Raw genomic sequence first — 20,344 nt, 5'->3', positions numbered from 1 at the left:
GTATAACACGTTTCTAAAATGGAGAGAGTAAAGACTTGTAAATTTGGAGTATTTTATTTTGCACATGACAATCACTTTTGTTTACCTTCGAACCGACAAAATAAGTATATATGTCATATGGCGACTTTCCAACTTTGGTGGTGGAGGAGGACCCCAGGTGCCTCTCCGTACATTATTTCATCACGAGCAGGCACCTTGGTAAAACCACAGACCTTCAGTAAGCCAGTTGGATGGCTTTCTCACATGAAGAATTCAACGCTCCGAGTAAGGCTATAACCTGCATCGCTAATCGTTTTTCCCATTCCTTTAGTTATACGAAACAAACATGAATATGCTAGTCAAATTTCACGGTTATTATAGAAGCGTGACACTTATCACCAACAAACAAAATCAAACCGAATCTGCTAGATTTGCTTTATAGCGTTCTTTACTTTGAAATGGTCTTCTTATAAATTTAATTTCATAACATGCCTGTTTTGAATTTAATGCATTTGTTCTTTTTTTTTATATATTCCAGATTCTAATATAATTCTATTAATAAATACTCGTATTACAGGAACTACACGCACATCTTTTATCGAAGGCTTAACAACAAGAGGCCAAGGCGACGGGCAAGGTATTTATCTTAATTCTCTGCAAGGTTCATTATTTTTAAGCCATCATTTTATGATGTTATGGGAGATTCTTGACTAGATAACCAGCTTCTAAAATGGCGTGAACAAAACCATGTAAATTTAGACTCCTGTCCAGTTTACGCAAGTAAAACTAATTATTTTGCACATGACAATCACGTTTTTTGTTTCGTTAGGTGAAACGTCGCACCGATACAGTAGGTATATAGTACATATGGCGACTTTTCAGCAATGATGGTGGAGGAAGACCCACAGGTGTCCCTTCATGTGTTATTTCATCACGAGCGCGCACCTGGATAGACAGTAAGCCAGCTGGATGGCTTCCTCACTTAAACAATTAAACATCCCGGATGAGGTTTGAACCAACATCGGTGTGGGACAAGTGGTTAGAAGTCAGTGACCTTAACCACTAAGCCACAGAGGCCGCTATGACAATCACTACATGTTTTTTTTTTTTTTGTTCAAAATATTAGAGCAATTAGAGACAAAAACTGAAGAGGAGAGAATATCAAATAATCAAGAGGCGAACGTTTTTAGTCAACATGGTCCTTCAGCAACTGGCGTAAATATTGGGCTACAGAATTATTTACTGGTATGTCGTGTTTAAAGCAATATGATCAATCTGTCAAACTGTCAAATGTGTACATAAATTTAATTTATAATCAAAATGTACTTGTTCTATTTTTGTTAACTCATTAGTTTTGACCATAACATTTTAATTTTCAACAGTAAGATATATTTTGTGTGTTATGTATTTTCCTGGAATTGTTTGTTGTTCAGTGGCATTGTTTCTTCTATAGTAGAAATTGTTGCATGTAACATGTTTTGTTAGTTTGTTTGTTTTGGGTTTAACGTCGTTTTTCAACAGTATTTCTTTATGTAACGGCGGGCAGTTAAGCTAACCAGTGTTCCTGGATTCTGAACCAGTACAAACCTGTTCTCCGCAAGTGACTGCCAACTTTCCAACATGAATTAGCAGAAGTGGAGGACGAATGATTTCAGACACAATGTCTTTTATCAAATCGTCACGGAGAACAGAACATACACAGCCAGCATTCTATATCGGCCCGATATCAAACCGACGTCGTTGTCTATAACGGCCCGATATCGGCTGCAAATAGGAAGGATGTCGGTCCAACGTCGGCAGACGATATCAGGCCAACATCATAATGGCATCGGTTCGACATTGGCAAACGGTATTTGGCCAACATCAAAATGATATCCGCCCGATATTGGCAGATCATATCGTTGTCGCGAAATAGTGTGACACGCAGTGCTTCTTCAAAATTGTCTTTAATTATACACTTTATAAACTCTCAGTGTAATTTACTTGAGAACAGATGTGTATGGCGGTTATTTGATTTTATTGATATAAAACGTTTCACAACTATAAACTACATGTTTTATAGAGTTTCGTAAGTTTTCTGTACATTCTTAACACTATTAAAATTGTTCAGTTATAATTTTAAACATATTTATATTTTTTTTTTTTTGTAAATATAAATATTTCTACGGCGGCATTCTACATAAAGTAAAAATGCATCTTAATTATAACCTCCCTTTATTACAATAAAATTTTGATAAATACCGTCTACAAATTTTGTTTGAATCTAGTTTGATTAATTCTTGCATACATCACATTTGCTTAATAAATTAGCAAGCATAAACAATTAGATTACTTTTTCAAGTTTATCAATAATATTTTGAAAAATATAGCTATATTAGAGAATCCAATATTGGCCTGATGTCAATCCGACTTAGAAGAAATAGTTAACTGATTGATGTAGATCTACCGATTTCAATATTTTGCGCCAGTTCAACGGTCGGATCTCGGCGATATATGATCATTTTGTGACGATTCGCCGTAAAACCTAACTCACCCACTCACAAGGGCCCGACGTCGGACCTACATCTGCACATTTTGCCGACATTTCGACATTATACCTATATCGGGCCGATAGAGTCATGCTGGCTGGGTACGCCCCGCCCGAGAATCGAAGTCGCGATCCCGCGATCTGTAGACCAACGCTCTCCCTACTGAGCTAAACGGGCGGACTGGAGAAACGTATGGTAACTATGTTGCCAGGAATGTCCAAGCGTATTTAAGCAGCTTGTTTCCGTTTAAGTTCTTATATAACTGTCTGTCATTGTGTGCAAAAGCACCGCAACTAACTTCATAACATTTTGTTTTAATAAGTTTACTTAAGTTTAATAATGTCCCTCCCCCCAAAAAGTATTAATGATGTATGTTTTGTATTTGTAACACTCACTTTGTATGTTTGTTTGATTGTTATAGGGTTCACGCCGTTTTTCAACAGTAGTGTGTTGGTGTGTGTGCGTGTGTGCATGTGTGCGTGCGTGTATTTGTGTGTGTTTAACCTCTTTTTAAAAAATTGTTAAACTCTCTCTCACACACACACACACACACACACACACACACACACGCACGCACGCACGCACACACACACACACTGCCCTACAGCGAAAACGCAAATCAAATTATGTATCTACGTTTCCAAATTTTATGGAAATAAACAGATTTGTTGATATTTAAAATTCACATTACTGTGCCCGTCAAATATTCGAACACATAACTCCCTCCTTATAACACTTGCTGATGTTTTCTTTTAAATTTTAGATGATATTAATAGCAAGAAATCAAACACAAAACGAAGAATGGTTACAACGGTTGCAGCAAGAAAACCGAAACCATCAACATCGTGTTCAAGAAGAAAATCGAGAGCAGCTGCAACGGCTAACACAAGAAAACCAAAGCTATCAACAGCGGATTCAAGAAGAAAATCAAGAGCAGCTGCAACGGCTAAAACAAGAGAACCAAAACCATCTACAGCGGGTTCAAGAAGAAAATCAAGAGCAGCTGCAACGGATAAAACTGGAGAACCGAAATCATCATCTGCAGATGCAAAGCGAAAAACAAAACCAGCTGAACCAAATGCTACTGGAAAATCAGGAGCATCTTGAGCAGCAGCTTCAACAATTACGACAGGAACTTACACAAGACTTGTTTAAACATAAAGAAAATCTAAATATACATACACCTCTTACAGCAAATTCTTTTGAAGTGGCGCCACATTGGGAACAGGTATTTTAAAGAAGAACCATGAAAACATTAGTTAAACTAGACAAAAATAAAACAATAACATCAGTAACAATCAAATAGTTTTGTTATATTAAGTCTTTATGCGGCCGCGCTAGATTTATCAAATTAGTTCTTTGTGTCCAAATTGTGCGCAGTTGAGTCGTTTAGGCAATGTCTTTGTCAAAGCGGCATGACTAACTTGATTTAATTCCATGTTAATAAATAATATACCCTACACGTATATCAACATAAAAACATAAATTATAAATTTACAGTTGAATTAGATTTGTCTCAGTATGATATCAAAAATAAATAATTTGAGTTATTATCGATCATTTTATACTGAATGTTTCAGGGAGGCGGACGAACTGATTACTCGGACGAGGGAGAAGGTATATATACAATGAATGACTTAATATATATATATATATAACAAATAAAAAATATATATTTAGACACACTGATGAGCCATTCACGGCGAAACTAGTTTGTGACTTTTATATTAAATTTTAAGAAAAACTAAGCGAGCGTTTGAAGTCATTTTATAATATATACGAGGGGTGTTCCAATGATAATGTCATTTGCCTTTGTTTTGCTAAACTACAAGTGTTTTCGTCATTTTAAATTTCTCTGGTCCTCAAAATACTCTCCACCTACCTGAATACACCGTTTGAGTCGCTCAATCCAACTTTGAAAGCAGAGTTCATACTCTTTAATGGGAACACCCATTAGGTACTGATAAACTGCAGACCCAGGGGCATTTCGCGACTTGTATCTCTTTCTAGACAGTTGGAATTTGAGTTTTGGAAACAAGAAAAAGTTACAAGGGGCCAGGTCTGGTGAAAATGGAGGATGCGGAAGGACAATAACTTTTTCTGATGCCAAAAACTCGGTCACAAGTCTAGACTTATGAGCGGGGGCATTATCATGCAAAAGCCGGACGTACTTGAGTCCTGTGCTTGGGCGGCGGCGTTTGTAGCAGGACTTTAATTTTTTCAGAACAACATTTTTGTAGAACTTTGCTGTTACCGTTCTGCCTTTTGGTACCGGGATTTGCATTACTGATCCCTTATTATCAAAGAAAATCACATACAAAACTTTCTTTACCGTGCGCTGTCGCTTGGCAATACTTGGACGTTTTGCATTTTTAGTGGCCCAAATTCTGTTTGAACATTTCCGCTTTGGCTCAAAATAGTATACCCATGTCTCGTCACCAGTAACGAGGTTGTCGAAAGCTTTTTTGTTTTATTCGGGATACATTTTGAGAAGCTTTTTAGCATTTGAAACACGGGTTCTCTTCTGTTCGTCTGTTAGCAAATGGGGTATCCATCTTGCATTTATTTTCCTGAGTTGAAGATGTTTCTTTAAAATACCATGAACTCGTGCTAAAGAAATGTTCGTCAACCGTGCTAAATCCCTCACGGTATATCGGGCATCTTTTTTCAACATGTTACTGATTTTTTGTATGTTGCTTTTCGTCGTTGTTGTTGCAGGACTACCTGGACGAGCAGCATCTTTGACTTTCTGCTGACCGGTTTTAAATTTGGCAACCCACCTACAAATAGATCTGTGAGACATTTGACCCTCCCCATAAATGTCGCACACCTCACGATGAATATCCATAGGCTTTATGCCCAGTAACGACCGACCTTTTATATAGGCCCTAATTTCAAGCACATTTGTAGCTCTTCTACCAGTCATTTCATGTATAGTGTAAATCATACGCTATAAAGCAATGTCACGGCCTGTAAACACTGGCTCGTCCTCTTTGAGGAGATGAGTTGAAAAAAGAGCCAATGATACTTCCGAGGAGGCGCTAATGACCGGAACTTTATGCAGAATGTAAACAAAGAAGAAGGGTGAGTAGATTGTTTCCTTTCTCAGATAAATGTAAGGCCCTATTTAAAAAAATAGCCAATGTAGTTCCACTCAGAAATAATTATACTTTTTATATATGCAGGTCATTTTGCAAGGTAAATGCATTCCTTGACGTGAGAACTTTTGAAAGTTGGAAAATGGGACAAGTCCGAACCAAAAGTGGAGATTTTCCCATATATTTCGTCCCTATTTACACATATAAGAGTAAACATACATTGTACTAATTTTTCCCATAATGGTATGTTAAATCTGTATTATTTATGTGTTTTAACGGCGGGTTTTACCCCTCTATGCTCAATTTTGGCTAAGAGGAGGAGCCAAAGCCTTGGAGGAGGCGCAAAAGTCCAGAGTCGGAGCCACTGACCAGTTCATTTCCTGGGTGATGAACACTCGTATAAAGCGTTTTCGTTCTCGCAATGTAATATCTATTCCGTTTTAATGTTTATAATTTGATGCTTGAAATTGTATTATACTACCCAAAGCACATAATCTACCTAAAATAACAACAGCTGTCCATAAGACAGCCCACTCGACTTTTCTCAGTACTTGACTCTGAATTAGAGCTTTGCCAGTAAAACTTTATAAAACTTAAATATCTAAGTAAAAAAGGGGCATAACTATGTCAAAATTCAACAGCCCGCCCGCTTAGCTCAGTAGGTAAGAGCGTTTGTCTACGGATCGCGGGGTCGCGAGTTCGATCCTCGGGCGGGGCGTATGTTCTCCGTGACTATTTGATAAACGACATTGTGTCTGAAATCATTAGTCCTCCACCTCTGATAATTCATGTGGGGAAGTTGGCAGTTACTTGCGGAGAACAGGTTTGTACTGGTACAGAATCCAGGAACACTGGTTAGGTTAACTGCCCGCCGTTACATGACTGAAATACTGTTGAAAAACGGCGTTAAAACCAAAACGAAACGAAACAGAGTTATAGAGATTGTTTCTCCTGGTGTAGACTTTGATAGTAAATAACTGTTTTAAGTTTCAAGTCAATAGCTTTGATAGTAACAGAGATATTTGACTTTATAAAAAAGAATAACCAACGGCGACGCCGACTCCGACTCCGACGCCGACGCCGATGCGAGTGCAATAGCTCTACCTTTTCTTCGAAAAATCGAGCTAAAATATATGTGTATGTATCAACGCAACGGCTACAAAGTTTAATGTTAAATGCTCAATTTTATTTTAAATGTTTGAAAGGAATCGCAAAGAAAGGATGCTCAGTTCTGTATGATATTATTACTTTTGTTCATTCCAGATGGGTCTGTTTAAAGGCAAACGTAGGATAGGGTTATCATTGACAACCAAAAAGAATGATGTAACATACAAATTTAAAAGAAAAGAAAATAAAACACAGCAAAATACATCAAATTTAGACGAATAGTTTAGAAATGTAACCAAGAGCACCCCAAATAAAAGGAAGCGCAAGAGAACGATTGTCACCAGCAATAAAGTGAGCACATTCAGATCTCATTTGCACAAAAAATGTATTATCACCAATCGTTCGCTTATACAATACACACCAGGACCGAAAATGGTAATACTTCTTGCGGAAATGATGGCGATTTATTCTGCAAACCATTAATCAGCTTAGTATGTGTGTAAATTAAACAAAACAATTGTGCTATTTGACATTTGGTTTTATACTTGCTACTAAGTAAAATGTTTGATTAAACTTTGAACAGCTATTTCTGGGTGCATACATGGCGCTAAATACAACGTCCACGTGACGTAAACACAATATCGTTTTGACGATTTAAGCATTGCTAGTCATGTCAGAATGTACACTTTATTTATAAAACTCTCTCGATATTTTTGCTAATTTGTTGGGTTTTTTTATCTTTTCAATATATTTATGTCTTTTCTAATTCATTTAGAAACAAATTTTTAAGAGTTATTTGAAAGCATAAATAAAATCGAGAAAGGCAGTGATACTATATAATGTAAATATAAGAAATTATTTTTTTTCGATATTCCGCAGAATAGGATCGGCAAATCAATGAATCGCGCTAGCTGGAAATTAAGTATCAACATACATGTTTCCTTACAAACGTTATTTAAGTAAAATTAGAAAACTGTATTTATAATTCTGTAACTGTAAGCTCAGTAACGGTCAATACCCATTCTTACTATGTAGCATTAATTAAAAACAAATTTGACATCAAATATTGCCTCAACAGATGGCACACTCCCAGTACTAAATAATACTAATTAATATGACTTTGACTGCAGAACGACGACTGACAAACGGACAAGGATAAGACAAAAGCTATATGATACATGCGGTTCGACAGGGGAATAAATATCTAACGTTTTCAGTTTCTTTGTTATCGTTAGAACATATGGGAGAGGTATTTTGAGTGTTAGCATTTTCATATACGTATATGTAATCGAATTAAGCAATTTACAAGTAAACAATTATATTTATTTAGCATTTGTAAGTACCTAGTGAAGCACATATTGCAATTGCATTTCAAGACTACCACAAAGTTAACACTAACTATTAAAAAATCCAAAATGCGTTGGGCATGAAAACCGTTGTGCATTAGGAAATGTCCCTTTCACAGAAAATATCATAATTATACAACTTATAACGCCATGATAGCCCATCATTAGACAAGTGCAAAAGGAAATAGAAGTGCAAATATCTCGTAATACATTCTAAGGAAATGAATAGGATGTTGTTAAAACATCATCCATCAAATGTTTGTCACAATCCAAGGAAATCATGATAAAACTTTGGTATGTGAGAATTGATGACACATTAAAAAAATCTCAATTTCAAAGTGCTTTGGCTCCCACTCCGGTTCTTAGCGCCTCCTCTGCGGCGGTGGCTCCTCCGCATGGTGATAAATGCACATGTACGGGATAAACACGCTAGTAAACCACGTAAGTCATGCAGTAGTAAGATATGCTTTTCAGCAAGGTTGATGCAGGGATTATAAAATCTTAAATTTGTGTAAATTAGGGTGAAATATATGGGAAAATGTCTACTTTTGGTTTGGACTTACTGTATTTTCCAAATTTCAAAAGTTCTCACGTCAAGGAATGCATTTACCTTGCAAAATGGCCTGCATATATAAAAAGTATAATCATTTCTGAGTGGAACTACATTGGCTATTTTTTGAAATAGGGCCTTACATTTATCTGAGAAAGGAAACAATCAACTCGCCCTTCTTCTTTGTTTACATTCTGCATGTAGTTCCGCTCATTAGCGCCTCCTCGGAAGTTGGCTCTTTTTTCAACTCATCTCCTCAAAGAGGACGAGCCAGTGTTTACAGGCCGTGAATGTACACTGTATCAATGTCAGTGAAATTGTGAGCGAGATTTTCACCTGTGTAATGCTTCAGTGATTATTCTATCGGCCCGTTGTGGTTTAGAGTACATAGCGCACGATATTCACGAAATAATGCACAAATGACATTATTATTGGAACACCCATCGTATTTATATATATATTCTAACTGCTTGGATTGCAATGTATAAGCTGATGAGCACCGTTATATCGGCAGTATACATGTACATAGAGTTCATATAAGTTCATCAGCTTATACATTGCAAACCAAGCACCTTTCGACCTTTTATTTGTTGCTTCAATCTAGGAATTAATCTAGGGCAATATTTCCAATGTCTGTACTTCTGCTTCATTTTCTAAACTAGTTACAAACCTTTTTGTTTTCAAAATCCTATCAGAAGGCATATATAAATAAATTTAAATTAGAACATTCAGTTTCGAGAAAGGTGCTTACTGATTAGGCAAAAATCCTTGTCATAACGGAAATTTTATCTTTTATCATACATTGATTTTAGCACTTTCTTCCTACAAAGCTTACAAATATAAAAAAAAATAATTTCCATTAGAAATTTGCAAAGAGAAGTTTAACATAAATTATACTGGCACGTTCTTATAATTATGTTATTTGTAGGTGCCATCTGTTGCATGTGCAGAAAGTGCAAATGCTATTGTCATATACATGACAAAAGTACACACAGGAAAGTAAACGACAAGCATAAATTAGCTGGTAAGATGGGACGCGACACTGGACATCATCGCATGGTACCCAGAGATAAAGGTATACCTTTATTTGAATTATCCTTCTCTGATCACCAGATATCTTAAACTGATATTTCAAATGCAAACATAATTTAAGCGTATATAGACGAACTTTTCTTTCTTTAATATTTTAGTAAAGTTAACATGAAATGTAAAGTAAGAAATTCAAACTTAAATTTTAATTGATTAAACGTTTCAAACGGTTTTCTATAAACACAAAATTATTTTGTATAATGACCAATGATGCGTTAACTTCCTTGCATTTATACTTTAGTATTTTTTCACAATCAAGAATATAAGGAGTGCTGCAAGACAGTTAAAGCTTCAATTAAATGCAGTCTTCATACTTTTAAATCTTGCCGAATATTTTTCAGTGAAGAAAATAACAGAAGATGAAATTCATTGTAGAAACGTTGTAGCAAGTGATGTTGCTCATTGGGAGATAGGTACGAACGAAACTCGTAACGCCGCCTCTCATTTTGGCAATTTCTTTGATGTTACTTCCAATTCATTTGTGAAATACTTGTTTGATACGTGGTCAAATATAAAACCAAATTTCTTCTTTGTTCTGGATAATTAAATCATTTTATTTTTGTTATGGTTTCCATGTCTTTCTTCGGGTTGTCATTACTTGGCATCTGAAACGAATGAAAGACTTGTTAAGTTGCAAAATGTAAGAAGGATCTTCTCTCGCAATTATGGTAGTTTATGGGTCAAGTGGTTCTCAAGTTACTGACCGGAAATGTATTTCCATCTTCAATCCCCTGTGACCGTGATCTTTAATTGAGTGATCCTTAAATCAATATGGGTCATCTACTCTGCGTGTCCAATCATTCTATAATGTTTCAACATTCTAGGTCAAGTGGTTCTCAAGTTATTGATCGGAAATGGTTTTCAATGTTCAGGCCCCTGTGACCTTGACCTATATCAGAGTGATCCTAAAATCAAGAGGAGTCATGTACTCTGCATGAACAATTATCCTATGAAGTGTCAACATTATGGGTCAAGTGGTTCTCAAGTTATTGATCGGAAATTATTTTCCATGTGCAGGCCCCTGTGACCTTGACCTTTATCAAATTGATCCCAAAATCAAAATGGGTCATCTACTCTGCATGTCCAATCATCTTATAAAGTTTCGACGTTCTGGGTTTAGTGGTTCTCAAGTTATTCATCGGAAATTGTTTTCTATGTTCAGGCCCCTGTAACCTTGAGCTATGACGGAGTGACCTAAAAAACAATAGGGGTAGTCTACTTCATAAGCCCTACCACCCTGTGAAGTTTGAAAGTTCTAGGTCAAATGGTTCTCCAGTTATTGATCGGAAATGAAGTGGGACGTACGTAAGGACGGACAGGGCTAAAACAATATGTCTCCCCCAGATGACAGTCTACACTTGGTAGTTTAGCCCTGTTTCAGATTATTACAGGGATGGCATTCAAAAATTGACAAGCAGATTTAAAGTAAAATTGTTATATCATATTTTAGACATCGATACTCATGTAAGTATTGAGGAATCAAGGCATGCCGGGCGGAATGGAATAACTGGTAAAATTGTTACGACCCCCTCTGCCACAAACGGTGTTTCAGACTCTGATGTTCCGAAGGGAGAGTCTAATGGTAGCACAAAGAAGACAGATCAGTATCCTAATGACGGGATGTCTGTGGCCTGCGGTGGTAACCCTGGAGATCCAAGCGATAGCGATGGATCAGACAGTGAAGACGATTCTAAGAAGGATCATGCAAAAGATGACAGAGATGAAAATGACCAAAACAAAGATAGAAACAAGGAATGTAATATCTCTGACTGGAGGATAGGTATGTTGTTGAAAAAGTACATATTGTTGTAACAATTAAAGCAGATATAAGATTTCAACTTTAAAACATTTTAAATGTGATAGTGGCACGCAATGAGAGACCACAGTTGGGTCGTAAAATTGTATTTGCAGTACATTGTCATTTACCATTTCATCACTAGAGTTTCTTTTTAAGAAAAAAGAAACTACATAGTGAAGAGATACTATTATGATTTGTTATCGCATTATATGAATATTAATATTGATTGAGTTTGTATAGCGAAATGAAGCACACACGAAATTAAAATATAAACGTATCACAAATATCTGATTTATACAGATCACACCGGCTACCCTGTCGTTCATATAGACACATGGGTCAACATGTCAAAATTTCAAGCATATCAATCTCACAATGATATAATACTATCTGTTTTACCACCACTACCCAGTGTTAAAAAGTCACTAAAATACACTTATGTGTTTTAGAAAACAAATTAGTATCATTTTTCAGTATACTACAGAATCCTGTTTCCGACATCGACTTTTCGACCAGATTAAGCTTCTTATTTCAACTTGTCGTGCTATAAATGTACCGCGAAAGATAGAGAATTGTCGTGCAAATGTCAACTTGTCGACCTGTCAAGAGCAAAATGTCGAAATTTAAAAGCCTTAACTTCAACTTTTCGCGCAGAGAAGTCTCGCGAAAAGTTTATGTTTTTGACGGGGATAATTGTCGTACAAACAGCAAATTGTAGACACATAATCTGGCGCGAAAAGTTGAAATTAAGCGGTCTTCAGCTTTTCGACCAAGACTTTGGTCGATGTTATCACTTAGATTTTGCTTGTCGTTCCAGGACGATTTTTATCGGGGCTCGAAGTCTTTAAACCGGTAATCGGTGTCTTGGTAAAATTGTATATCATCAGCGTTTTTCACTACACTTACATTTTTTTTAAGATTTTCAATTTTCGTACATGCATTGTCTCCTGTGCCCGCCATCTTTTTCGAGGAGTTGATAAGATACACACACCGGATAAATGGTACTACCGAAATTTTATCCTACCGCGACAACTTGAAATTAAGAGTTCTAGTATCGCTTTGTCGCGGAGAGAAGAATTGACGCAAAAAGTAGAAGTTAAGACTTACATTTCTGTTTTTCGTCCTACAAATTCAGTCGACAAGTTGACGTTTGCACGACATTGTCGCTTTACAAACTTCGACTTTTTAACTTATCGAGGAAATGTTTTAGCTCGAAAAGTTGAAACTAGCTCTCCTAATTTCTACATTTGTGGTAATTTTTTGGCCGAGAAGTTGAAATTTGTGAGACATTTGTCGTGTTAAAAACTTCAAGGTTTCGAAATTTCGCGGAATATTTTTAGCGCGAAAAGTTGAAATTAAATGCTTAATTTCAAGTTGTCGCGTATCCATCTTGTCGAAAAGTCGGGGGCGGAAACAGGATTCCGTAGTATGCTGATGTTTAAATTTTGATTTAATTTGCTAAAACATGGTTTAATATAACAAAAATGTTAAACGCTCTTGTTTTTGAAAAGGGTTGACAACACCGTTATTAAAATAATCATTATAGTAAATATTTCTGACTTTTCAAAATTTGGTTGAAATCGTAAAATAAGTAAATTTATATGATAGTTTAGTTTGATATGTATTTAATTTTTTTTGTACATGTTATCAACAACATCTTGCTCTGAACGTACGATAATTTCAAAACTAGTACTGCAAACATATTTTAAGATATTGGCAAAATATATATATATTGTTCTACTATATTTCAGATACAGAAGTTTGGAAAATATGCATAGATATGAAAGATGTACAAGAGGCCAATCGTTTACTGAATGAAAGAATTTTACCTGACCAGAAATTACTAGATCGTGGTTCAGAAGTATTTGGTATTTCTTCGAAAATTGTGCAGAACATATGCACTGCTATTTGCTGTTACATGAAAGAATGCTTTCTTCATATTATCCACGTCTGCCCTGCTCTTGACTATAGACAAGGGTTTAGCAACACACAAATCACATTTGTTATCTACAGTACACGTCCTCATGAGAATGAAACAATTGAATATCGGTATTACATAAGGCATGTTAATGAAATATCAACGTCTTGTTCTGAAGAAAATACACATATTAGAGAACTTGAACAAGACTTTCCCAAGGACTATTCCAAAACAGATGAAATTGTAGAATGCTTAAACAAAAATTCAAAATCCCTTATGGAACAGCACACAAATCTGACTAGAGTTTCTATCAGCTGGTTTAAATCCAAAGGATTTGGAACAAAACATCAAGATATAACACAGAAGACTTGCATCGCTCTGTATGTGCAGGTAAAAGGGTTTGTTCCCTTAAATGAGACCGCTTTACCGGAAGTAATAGATGGAATTGATGTCGATATACGTGAATGCGTTGTCTTGCCGTATACATTTCCTAACGAACACCATGAACATATTAAAATGGGTTGCGCTATACATGGCGGATTGAAGGACGAACAAGGGCGAGTTCTTGGGGGAACGCTTGGTGGGTTCTTTGAAGTAGATAGGGAGATGTATTGCTTAACAAGTGCTCATACTTTTATGTCTTCAGCAGACATGGGTAAATTGAAACAGTTTGGGAAATTCTGTGACCTAGGCCTAGGGAACGCTATAAAAACGTTTGAAGCTCACCAACCAGTTGTAGAAGGATCAAGACCGTTTGGTACAGGGGTGCGTGCTGTTTATAAAGAAGGTGGCAATGGCGAAACTGGAGTAGAGGCAGTGGTAGTTAAAGTACAGGACAGATTTCCCGTTTCTGGAGAGTTTCCAGCATGTCCACATCGTAGAAATCCAGGTACAAATTAAAGTTCGAAATTATTCACTTAGATAAAGGTAATAATAAATGCATTCGTTGCAGTCATTCCAATACGACCTTGAGCAATTTGTGTTTAAAGTAATGTTTTTTGCAACGTTTAAGCAATAATTCAAAACATAGCATGCATATCTAGGTAACGGTAGTAATAATGTAATAACATAAAGTGCTGGAATCGCAGAATATTTTTGAATTCATTCCAAGCATCATTTTTTTCCCATCAATACTATATCTCTATATCTGAAATTAAAACGTTTTCAGGAATCGACCGTCCAAAATTTTCGACTGGAAAAATATATAATCGAGAAGAAGTTAATAGATTAATAAGAAGTAAAACACTTACGGTTGTAAAATTTGGTTGCTCATCAGGTTGGACAAGAGGAAGTTTTCGATTTTCTGCTGGAGCGGCAAGACTGAGCAATATGGTAGCATCGATTCATAGTTTTGGAATTTTATTGCATAATCAATTCGAGATAGAGAATATTGGAGAAACTCAGTTCGCCGAATTCGGGGACTCTGGTGCATTAGTGTTTACGGATGAAAACAATGAGCTTTCAGTTATAGGTATTGTTGAAGGTGGAACACCGGGCGTTATATATGTGACACCTATTTGTGATGTGTTTTCAGCTCTGGAATTGCAAAATGTACAATGTACGAAGGAATTCACATTGCATTACCAAGGCATGCAAAATATACCAATGGAAATGAGATCAGACTCGTATTCATCACGGACTCTTACAGATAGAAGTGATTCAGGAATATCGACGAACGACGAGGCTGTTCTAAAACATATTGAGGAGAAATTTAAGATATTTGATCAGGAAATTACACAAGAGGTCGCCAGGCAGGTACATGAAATTAACGAAAATATGAACACAACAGTAAATCAAGAGTTAAGTCCTGTAAAATCTGAATTAAGTACTCTAAAGTCAGAAGTAACACTTCTTAAATCCGATATCACAAATGTTAAATCAGAATTAAAACAGGATATAGATAAATCAAACACCGAAATTCAGAGCAAAATGCAGGAACAATTTACAGCGCAAACTAATTCCATAAAAAACATGTTATCCGAATTCTTTCGCTCAAATCCTGCGGCAAACGCTTCAGATACTAATAATTCTACATAATAGATATACGTATCATTTTCACTGGCACGTTCAATATTTCTTAGTATTGAAATTCTTATTTTGCTGTACACAGAGATACTTTAAAATGTGTGTTTTTTTTTAATTTTTTGAAGTTAAATTCATTTAAACAAGATAACGTAAAACGGATATATAATATTTCTAACGTTTCATTTTGAAACCGTTAATGCGTCATGCAATATATAGGATTATCTAAAATGAAAATAGAATTTCCTTTTAGAAAGGAATGGCTTGGCTAGTAGAGGTAAATAGCAAGCTGTCATCTTTCATTTAAAATACCCCTTTAAACACTAATGGAACCGGCCACCACGTTAGCGCAGAAATTGGCGGCAAATGTTTCCTCTGAGATACCCATTTGGCAGATTATATTATATCAGGGTTGTGCTTACTAGACAGGGATAAATGCTCATAAATTCTTTACAAAAGTAACTAAAATAAATGAAATATGTATTGTCAGAAATGAAACGATCTTCATTTTCAATAAATGTTTGATACAATGTATATGTATTTGATTTATTTACAATTTGTTATCATATTATTGTTCGTGAATTAATAATAGACTGTCATAAAACTCAAACGCCCATTAGACTGAAGCTTGTAGGTGTGACCAATCAGTGGACACCATGGATATAGTCTGCTTCCGTAGACACGAATACATTTTGGGAGGCAAAATAACCGAAAACAATATAAAAGGATTCATGCAAATAGATCAAGTTACTGAGAACTTTGTAATATTGGCCTCGTTCGCAAAATAACGAAACAGTCAAAAGGACAGCTCATTGGTTTACACCCAAAATTCAGTGATAATAAGCATTACCATAGACTGTTTTGATCTTTAAACGTCAGGTTTACACTAAAAATAATATTTATGATATCTGGCCATCCGCTTGTTGAAATGAATTTTCTGTCATTTTATTAATTTCCTTTTTTTTGTAATTTTCTCCTAAAACATAGAGTTATATAAATAGGCATTAAATTTTCTTTAAAATGATCTTTTTGAAAAAAAAAAGTGAATAGAAATATGTGCTAAAAATAGAAGGTATCTAGAATTGTTGCTTTTTAAAGTATTAGGATGTATGTCATGTATGTAGTTTTTAAAATATCTTGGTGTATGTCATGTTGTATGTAGATAATGATAATTCCAGCGATTAAAAAAATATCAGTATGTTACAAACATAATGTATAATATAACAAATGAAGGGGTCCGTGCAAAAAGGTATCTATCTCCATTATTGGTCAAAATGGAGTTAGGTTATTTGTAGCATAAAAAGAACATTCCGCTCTTGATTAACTTCACGTATGCAACATTGGGTCTAACTCCACAATGAGTTGACATCAGAGAGTTCAGGGCTTTGATGGCTGTTTCGGATAATAAAAAGAACACAAGCCTAATGTAAATAGACTATATCAATAATTTTAAAAGTCATCAGCATATGAAATGAATATATTTCATTGATATATTTAGGCAAAAATGATTCGCAAATCATGGTTTAAATGCAACAATGGTCCTAACTCCATGGATTTAGAACCTTTGTTGCATAACTCCATGGACTAAGAACCCTGGTTGCATAAACATAATCGACAAAAACAAGAGTTTTTGTTATAAAACTGATATACATAGTGCAAAAACTTTGTAATAAGACTGTTTAAAATAGTATACGCTCTATAGCTGCAATTCTTTTGGGAAATATCACATTTAACCGAAACGTTAGAAAAATACGTTTTCCCAACATTTTTACCAAATGGTACCTTTTTGCACGGACCCCTTCAAATGCAAAAAATCGAATACCAATGCATCTTAAAAAGGATCAATGCTTGCATATCTTTTTTTCCCGACAAAAACTAGGAGTTCAACACATGAACTGTTTACCATAGATAGTTTTGTTTTAATCTAAGTTTAGATACTTATACTTGCAAATCAGAATAATGTTGATTCAAATATTTAATTGGTAAACTAAACAGGAGTAACTTTTAACAATACCTAGTAAGATAATCATGCATACTCTCTGATTTTCACAAAAAGAGATATTTATTGTGCAACTGCCATTATCCGTGTGTGCAAGTGTAAGTACATCTTTATGTTTATGCGAGCTCGGACAATCGCGCACGGCCGATAACTTTGTCGAGAATGTTAAAGTAACATTGCACAATTGATAAACCAAAATAAGTCAACATGTGGCGTTATGACCAAGCACTACGGGCCCAAATGTTGATGTCACGCTTAGAGGTCAAACATTCGTAAATATCATGGCCGCTTTGGGATGTGGTAGATTTTTTTCCTACCGGTAAATAGTTGTAAATTTATACATCTTCTCACAATAACAGCTGGTCCAAATTTGAAACAATACCACAGGAATGACTTTGTGTGACCCTCTAATAAAATTGTTCATTCTTTGTCAAAAACTGCTGTCCCGATGTTGACCATTCGCTAAGACTGTTCCAATTATTCCGACTCTTTAAAAGAAAATGACCCCCAGTGCTAAGTTTAAAAAATCAAGAAAATTTACTGAACAGTTGGTTAGACTTTGACTTTCCCTATTGTATATTCATCCTGGCATTTTTCCACTTTCCCCAACATTACCAATTTTTGTATTTTGGATATGATTAAATATTCTTGTTGTTGGATTTTTCAAGCAATCCGTCTGCTACATTTTCCCCATTACAGTTCTTTTTTGTTGCAGGCCTACTTTGCGATGCATGGCTCTATAGCTGTGTTTGGGGTTCTCTGTGCATCAGGGAAATTTACCCTTGCATTTTTTTTTTAAATATTTCAAATAAATGTTTCTAGGTTAATTATCTACCAAGAGCGTCCATAATATTTGGATTTGTCAAACATTTCCGCCAAGGCTAAAATAGAAAATAGAAAAATCTTCAAAAGCAATCTCGTCCTAAACTAGTGACCTGATTTAATTAATCTCGTCCTAAACTAGTGACCTGATTTAATTATGATTTCACCCAAATGTTACTTTGGTTGGCTGCATGTAATGAGCTGGTTATAAGAAGCCACTAACTGATTTAAGTAAATGTTGGTAAACAGAAGAAGCATCATTTTTTCTGTTTCGTTTTCGTAGAAATGGTAATACAAATGAATCGCTCTACCTGTTTTGCCTGTCTGCATGACCTAGATGAACTGTTAAAACACTTTTTGTCGAGCCCGCTTGCGGAAGCGAAGACATAGTTGTCCAAATGGCTGTTCGGTGTATGTGCGTGAGTGCGTGCGTGCGTGCGTCCGTCCGTCCGGATTTGTTTGTCCGGACCATAACTTTGACATGCATGGAGCAATCTTGTTTACATTTGGCATGAATGTTAACCTCAGTGAGACGGAGTGTGGTGCGCAAACCCCGGGTTCCTATCTCAAAAGTCAAGGTCACACTTAGAGGTCAAAGGTCAAATTCAATAACTACTTTGTCCGGAGCATTGCTTCTTCATGCATGGAGGGATTTTGATGTTACTTGGCACAATTGTTCACCATCATGAGACGGAGTGTCATGCACAAGAATCAGGTCCCTAGGTCTAAGGTCAAGGTCACACTTAGAGGTCAAAGGATACAAGAATGACAACTTTGTCCGGAGCATTTCTTCTTCATGCATGGAGGGATTTTGAACTTGGCACAAATGTTCACCACCATGAGATGGAGTGTCATGCGCAAGAACCAGGTTCTTAGGTCTAAGGTCAAGGTCACACTTAGAGGTCAAAGGTCAGATACAAGAATGACTTTGTCCGTAGCATTTCTTTTTTCATGCATAGAGGGATTTTGATGTAACTTGCCACAATTGTTCACCATCATGAGACGGAGTGTCATGCGCAAGAAACTAGAATTACTTCCCTTTGTAGTTACTATAAATAGCTTATATTGTAACTTTTTTATTACTGGTCGTAGGGAAAAATCAGGACCACTTTTCTGTAGTACAACATGCATGTTACATCCAGTTTTCAGGTGTATTTTGACCCATATGTACTGGTAAGGATTTTTGTGTGGACTTATAATTTTTTTTTTTTTTTTTTTTATTTAAGATTTACTTCCCTTTGTTGTTACTACAAATAACTTATATTGGAACTTTTTGCAATCTTTTTTGTATCCCCCGACAACAAAGTTGTAAGGGGGGTATACTGGTTTCAGGTTGTCTGTCTGTCTGTCTGTCTGTCCGTCCGTCCGTCTGTCCGTAGACAGAATTTTGTGCGCACCATCTCTCCTCATCCCCTTGACACAATTTAATGAAACTTCACACAAGTGATCAGTAACAACAGTAGTTGTGCATGGGGCATGTTAGGTTCTTTCAGAAAAAAAAATTGCAGAATTACGGCCTTTGTTTTTTGTTACTATACTATATACATAGACACAATCTTGTGCGCACCATCTCTCCTCATCCCCTTGACACAATTTAATGAAACTTCACACAAGTGATCAGTAACAACAGTAGTTGTGCATGGGGCATGTTTGGTTCTTTCAGAATTTATATTTGCAGAGTTACGGGACTTCGTTGTTTTGTTACTATACTATATACATAGACACAATTTTGTGCGCACCATCTCTCCTCATCCCCTTGACACAATTTAATGAAACTTCACACAAGTGATCAGTAACAACAGTAGTTGTGCATGGGGCATGTTAGGTTCTTTCAACAACAAAAATTGCAGAGTTTTGGGATTTGTTTCTTGTTAACAAACTATGTACATACAGTCTGCATATGCAATCTTGTGCGTCCTAATCTTCCAAACCCTTGCACAAAAATTTAATGAAACTTCATACAAGTGATCAGTACCAACCCTAGTTGTGCATGGTGCATCTACGTTCTTTTAGATAAATTCTGCATAGTTATGGGACTTTGTTTTTTGTTACTATACCGTATACAAAACAGTCTATATACATAAAGTC

The 20,344-nt window shown here is 35.9% G+C and overlaps 1 protein-coding gene across 1 annotated transcript; it reads left to right on the top strand.

Annotated features, from left to right (window-relative positions):
• Positions 1-1,109: 1,109 nt before the first annotated feature.
• LOC128553055 (uncharacterized) lies at positions 1,110-20,121 on the top strand. The gene is made up of 8 exons (XM_053534167.1): positions 1,110-1,224; positions 3,271-3,735; positions 4,088-4,124; positions 9,537-9,683; positions 10,039-10,110; positions 11,148-11,477; positions 13,247-14,302; positions 14,582-20,121. Exons 2-8 carry the CDS (start codon positions 3,271-3,273, stop codon positions 15,448-15,450), a joined length of 2,976 nt encoding a protein of 991 aa, XP_053390142.1. The 5' UTR covers positions 1,110-1,224; the 3' UTR covers positions 15,451-20,121.
• The last annotated feature ends 223 nt before the right edge of the window (positions 20,122-20,344 follow it).

This window comes from Mercenaria mercenaria, unplaced genomic scaffold (assembly GCF_021730395.1).
Source record: "Mercenaria mercenaria strain notata unplaced genomic scaffold, MADL_Memer_1 contig_3436, whole genome shotgun sequence".
NCBI lineage: Eukaryota > Metazoa > Mollusca > Bivalvia > Venerida > Veneridae > Mercenaria > Mercenaria mercenaria.
Note: the sequence above shows the minus strand (reverse complement) of the source record. Positions and strands in the feature narration are given on the sequence as shown.